Source organism: Oncorhynchus keta, chromosome 5 (assembly GCF_023373465.1).
Source record: "Oncorhynchus keta strain PuntledgeMale-10-30-2019 chromosome 5, Oket_V2, whole genome shotgun sequence".
NCBI lineage: Eukaryota > Metazoa > Chordata > Actinopteri > Salmoniformes > Salmonidae > Oncorhynchus > Oncorhynchus keta.
Genome location: NC_068425.1, coordinates 34,197,700 through 34,203,795, shown reverse-complemented (window position 1 = coordinate 34,203,795; position 6,096 = coordinate 34,197,700). Strand labels below are relative to the sequence as shown.

Below are 6,096 nucleotides of genomic sequence, written 5' to 3'. Positions count from 1 at the left end.
AGATTGAAATGGTTCTCAAAATGTCTCTCCAGGGTAAGTCTATGGAAATCCCCTATGGGTAAAGTGAATGGTGGAAAGCAATTGGAACCATTTCCTAGTTTGACCATTTGATTTTAAGGGTATTATGACTCATCCACTGTGGGGCTCTATAGAGAGAAATAGTAATGGCATCTTTCTATAGGCACTAATTTTGCCATGGTTTGCTGGACAAAGACTATGGGGAACAAAATAAGGACTGTTGTAAACACAGGTTTAGGATCTCTTGTTCGTTTTGTTCATCAATCTTTATTTGCTAATGTCAATTATGCAATTCAAAAAAGCATTTACATCACATAAAGGCTTCATTATTAATAAAGGTAATATTAACTGACTGCTATTATCTCATAGAACAAACGTATAAGATCTCCTTAGCCTGTGCTGACCCTATTTTTCCCATTAGGATGGCTGAACGAGCCAAATGTAACTAATTTCATTGTTATAATTCTACAAACTGGCGAGATCTGAAGCTCTGTTTAGCTCAACATTGACATGATTGGTTGACGGTAATTGGGGGCGGTACTTCCTGTATAAACACAAACGTCGTCTTTAACTACTTCCTTCCAGCAGTGATGAGTATTCTACAATGTTTGTACAATTCATCGTTGTCAAAGCCATGTTTAATTAATCCGTTAAAAGAGCAAGGAACAGTATGCAGTGCGACACAAAAAAAGAAAAAACAAACACCAACAATAATTTTTGGGCGTTCATGGCCATGGTTGTCAACTGTACCGCAGGTGTAGAATGTAAAACACAGTGGATAGATGTTGTGGTGGCAGCTGTAGAGAACTACTTGGGTGTACAATATTTTACTGCAGAGTTATAATGTGTCTGGCCTGGTGTTGAATCAGAGGGCCAACGTAGTGGAATAATGACGTTTAAATGGGTGTAGGGTTAGTTGGTTTTTCACAAAGTGCAATGAATTAATATTACAGAATAGTAGACTGATACACAGCCAATACACTTGCTGGAGGTATGAACCTATAACAATTGTTTATGGCGGACCGCCATAATACCAAAGAAGAAGAAGACCACTTCCTTCTCAACTGCTTCGAGGCTGCTCGGTGAAACGGAAGTATAAGTACATTGACAACTGCGGAGATTGCATTGCTGTTAAGTGCTGCATGACAACTGCAGACTTCGGATTGAACATACTTTGGGTTTTACTGGTTCGCTGCACGGATAGCGCAGCGGTAATCAGTCTGGTATTTCATAGGCGTCCATTACTGGGCCTTAGAGAATTACAACTATCTGGACTCTCGAAGAGGACGTTGTTCCAACAGACTCGTATAGGGTTAGACGATAACAGACAGCAGGATTCTTGGCGAATAGGGTGTTGAACGTTTTCCTGACTTTAATAGATCAGGTAAGATCTTATCCATGATCTTTCTGAAGTTAGGTTAGCCTACATCAGACATTTTATTGTCACAAATTAAATCTAGTTTTGATATTTAAAAGGACGTTTGATTGCTCTGGTATAGCTGTTCTTTATCTGAACGCTGTAACAAAGAAAGTAACTGTAGTGGAGTCTAGCTACAGATTTACTGTCACCTTTTTTGAAGAAGAAATGATGAAGAAAAAATAGCTTCAACGATGGATCGGGTAAGTTTTATTTTACAGTATGCTTACTGTGGTGTATAACATGTCTAGGCCTATTTTTCGTCATCTTTGATCTTCCATTTCCATTTGAACAGCTGGACAAAATAAACAATGACGGTAATTAAAAACTTTGGATATTTTATTGTTTGCTCTAACCTGTTCGTTCATATGCCTTGACAAGAAGACCGTGGCAGAATAAATTCAACCACACCTTTTTGTGTAATCATAAAACCGGAGTGCAACGTCTTTCCGGTGAAGTTAACAAAATATGTTCCATGTAACTAACAGTTACATGACCTACAGAATGGTCAAGCAAGTGAATGTTTCGGACGCTTTCAGACGACTCAACAACTATTGAATTATTGTTAACGCAAAGAAAACAGGCGCTGCCTCCACTATATTCAAGCACCATTTCAACATAATCTAATCATTCAATCAAATGTATTTATAAAGCCTTTTTTACATCAGCCGATGTCACAAAGTGCTGTACAGAAACCCAGCCTAAAACCCCAAACATCAAGTAATGTAGATGCACGGTGGCTAGAAAAACACTCTCTAGAAAGGCAGGAACCTAGGTAGAAACCTAGAGAGGAACCAGGCTATGAGGGGTGGCCTGTCCTCTTCTGGCTGTGCGAGGTGGAGATTATAACAGTACATGGCCGAGATGTTCAAATGTTTTATAGATGACCAGCAGGGTAAAATAATAATAATCGGGTGCAACAGGTCAAGCACCTCGGAAGTAAATGAGAGAGCGAGAGACCTGAGGCCTGGTCTTAGGGCTTAGGGCAGAGGTCTTAGGGCAGAGACCTGAGATATGGTCTTAGGGAGAACTTAAATTCACACTGGATAAGACAGAAGACATAAGACAGAAGAAATACTCCATAAAAATAAAATACTCCAGCATAAATATTGGAGTCTGAGATAGGAGGGGTCGGGAGACACTGTGCCCCCATCCGACGATACCCCCAGACAGGGCCAAACAGGCAGGATTTAACCCCACCCACTTTACCAAAGCACAGCCCCCACACCACTACATGGCTATCTTCCGCCACCATCCTACTACTCTGAGACAAGGCCTTGTATAGCCCACGAAGATCTCCCCCACAGCGCGAATCGGAGGGGGGCGCCAACCCGGACAGGAAGATCACATCAGTGACTCAACCCACTCAAGTGACGCACCCCTCCTAGCGAAGGCATGGAAGAACACCAGTAAGCCAGTGACCCAGCCCCTGTGATAGGGTTAGAGGCAGAGAATCCCAGTGGAAAGGGGAACTGGCCAGGCAGAGACAGCAAGGGCGATTCGTCGCTCCAGCGCCTTTCTGTTCACCTTCACACCCCTGGGCCAGACTACACTCAATCATATGACCTACTGAAGAGATGAGTCTTCAATAAAGACTTAAAGGTTGAGACCGAGTCTGTGTCTCTCACATGGGTAGGCCGACCATTCCATAAAAATTGAACTCTTTTGGAGAAAGCCCTGCATCCAGCTGTTTGCTTAGAAAATCTTGGGACACTAAGGAGGCCTGAGTCTTGTGACCGTAGCGTACATGTAGGTATGTACGGCAGGACGAATTCGGAAGGATGGATAGGAGCAAGCCCATGTAATACTTTGTAGGTTAGCAGTAAAACCTTGAAATCAGCCCTTGCCTTAGCAGGAAGCCAGTGTAGAGAGGCTAGCACTGGAGTAATATGATTACATTTTTTGGTTCTAGTCAAGATTCTAGCAGTCGTGTTTAGCACTACCTGAAGTTTATTTAGTGCTTTATCCGGGTAGCCGGAAAGTAGAGCATTGCAGTAGTCTAATCTAGAAGTGACAAAAGCATGGATACATTTTTCTGCATCATTTTTGGACAGAAAGTTTCAGATTTTGTGCGATGTTACGTAGATGGAAAAAAGCTGTCCTTGAAACAGTCTTGATGTTTTTCCTAATCACTTATGCTTAGTCTACTACAGTGACAACTAAAATATACATACAATCAGACACGCAACTTTCACTGGGGGCAGGGTGACATGACACCCCACATTCTGAAATTCTGTGGTGTAGCTGCTGAAGGCTTGCATCCCCCCTTCTTCCTGTGGTGTAGCTGCTGAGCCAGGCTAGTAACCATCACCCTCTTTTCTTCCTGTGGTGTAGCTGCTGAGCCAGGCTAGTAACCATCACCCTCTTTTCTTCCTGTGGTGTAGCTGCTGAGCCAGGCTAGTAACCATCACCCTCTTTTCTTCCTGTGGTGTAGCTGCTGAGCCAGGCTAGTAACCATCACCCTCTTTTCTTCCTGTAACCATCACCCTCTTTTCTTCCTGTGTGCTGCTGAGCCAGGCTAGTAACCATCACCCTCTTTTCTTCCTATGCTGCTGAGCCAGGCTAGTAACCATCACCCTCTTTTCTTCCTGTGGTGTAGCTGCTGAGCCAGGCTAGTAACCATCACCCTCTTTTCTTCCTGTGGTGTAGCTGCTGAGCCAGGCTAGTAACCATCACCCTCTTTTCTTCCTGTGGTGTAGCTGCTGAGCCAGGCTAGTAACCATCACCCTCTTTTCTTCCTGTGGTGTAGCTGCTGAGCCAGGCTAGTAACCATCACCCTCTTTTCTTCCTGTGGTGTAGCTGATGAGCCAGGCTAGTAACCATCACCCTCTTTTCTTCTTCCCAGGCTGTGGTGTAGCTGCTGAGCCAGGCTAGTAACCATCACCCTCTTTTCTTCCTATGGTGTAGCTGCTGAGCCAGGCTAGTAACCATCACCCTCTTTTCTTCCTGTGGTGTAGCTGCTGAGCCAGGCTAGTAACCATCACCCTCTTTTCTTCCTGTGGTGTAGCTGCTGAGCCAGGCTAGTAACCTTGGACACAGTTCAATGTCAAACAGATGTTGCAGGAGCTTTGTGTGATCTACTCGATCAAAGGCTTTGGACATATCAGCAAGTAACACCCTCACCATTGTTGGTATGTTTGGAGTCTGTAGTTGTCAGCCAGGAGTGTGTGGCTTTCACAAGGGCGGTAGTAGTGCTGGACTTTGGGAGGTAGGCATACTGATTTGTGCACTCAGATAACTCAAGCCAACAGTTTTATATTTTAATGAAGTTCTGGATTTTTCCAAGGCATGACGTTAGAGAGATGGGCCTCCAGTCACTCGTTGAACATGGGTTTGACACTTTGGGTATAGGACATCCTGATCACATCGACAGTGTTGATGAGATAATACACTGTGTTCTACCGAAGCGTTTTCTCATTTGCCCATGGTGGATGATAGTGTACTCCCACGATCAGAGTTGAAAATGAGCTTTCTCCTGGTCAGTTATTCTCTTTGCCTGCATACTGTGGTTCACATACATAGCCACACCCCCTCCTCTCTGGCCCTGACATTTCTGAACAGCTGATAGTTGTATATGAAAAGTGATTCATCTGGGATATTTTCGTGGGCCCAAGTTTAAGTGACGCATCCAATGTCTGCATTTACTGCAATGAAGAAGCAGATCAAATTCATCCACTTTGTTCATCAATGATCTTGAATTACAAACCAGCACATTCGGGGTCCTTGGGGCATCCTGGGACGTATTTGTGACGTCACATAATTCAGTTAGAATTCTGCGTTCACGTGAGCGATTGTGTTTTTGACGTGTTTTAGGTCCGTCACCTTCTATTGTCAGTATTTTCCTCCGTCTGCCCTTACCAGCTGTAGTCCATCTCACCCCGGCTTCTTACGCGCATTATCCCGAGGCACTAAAGTTAGTCTCGGATATGTGGTGCCAGTGGAGGGTGCATGTTTTTTGTGAATCAGTAGAAACTGTGATGATTATTCCACAACGTTTGTACAATTCATCGTTGTCAAAGCCATGCTTAATCCGTTAAAAGAGCAAGGAACAGTATGCAGTGTGACACAAAACAATGAAAAAAAACACCAACAAACATCTCAAACATTGTAACACGTTACTCTCGAGCAGCTGCCTGGAAGCGCCACAGCATTGAACTGCATGAACTACATCCGTTCAAAACAAAATATGCCACACTGCTACCTTAGAATGCAATGCAATGGACTTCTGCAACGCTAGCTAGCTACTCCATAGTCCAAGCTATGGTAAACGCTAGCTATCTACTCCATAGTCCAAGCTATGGTAAACGCTAGCTATCTACTCCATAGTCCAAGCTATGGTAAACGCTAGCTATCTACTCCATAGTCCAAGCTATGGTAAACGCTAGCTATCTACTCCATAGTCCAAGCTATGGTAAACGCTAGCTATCTACTCCATAGTCCAAGCTATGGTAAACGCTAGCTATCTACTCCATAGTCCAAGCTATGGTAAACGCTAGCTATCTACTCCATAGTCCAAGCTATGGTAAACGCTAGCTATCTACTCCATAGTCCAAGCTATGGTAAACGCTAGCCATATTTCACTGTCAGACAGGACACAACTCAAACTAGCTGAGAAAACAAATCAAATCAGATTGTATTGGTCCATACACATACTTAGCATA

At 43.7% G+C, this 6,096-nt stretch overlaps 1 protein-coding gene and 1 pseudogene across 12 annotated transcripts in view; one reads left to right on the top strand and one right to left on the bottom strand.

Moving 5' to 3' along the window:
• LOC118372693 (gastrula zinc finger protein XlCGF57.1-like) overlaps positions 1-6,096 on the bottom strand; it is a 150,374-nt pseudogene that overhangs the window by 83,688 nt on the left and 60,590 nt on the right.
• LOC118372692 (zinc finger protein 239-like) overlaps positions 1-6,096 on the top strand; it is a 74,039-nt gene that overhangs the window by 54,620 nt on the left and 13,323 nt on the right. Inside the window, exon 1 of one of the 12 annotated variants that reach the window (XM_052519743.1) lies at positions 766-1,638. The exons of 10 other annotated variants lie outside the window; for them this stretch is intronic. In XM_052519743.1, coding sequence (XP_052375703.1) covers positions 1,630-1,638 — 9 coding nt within the window. In that variant the 5' untranslated portion in view covers positions 766-1,629. Of the gene's footprint in view, positions 1-765; positions 1,639-6,096 lie in introns of those variants that run through there. One more of the 12 variants, XM_052519736.1, reaches the window with a different exon arrangement.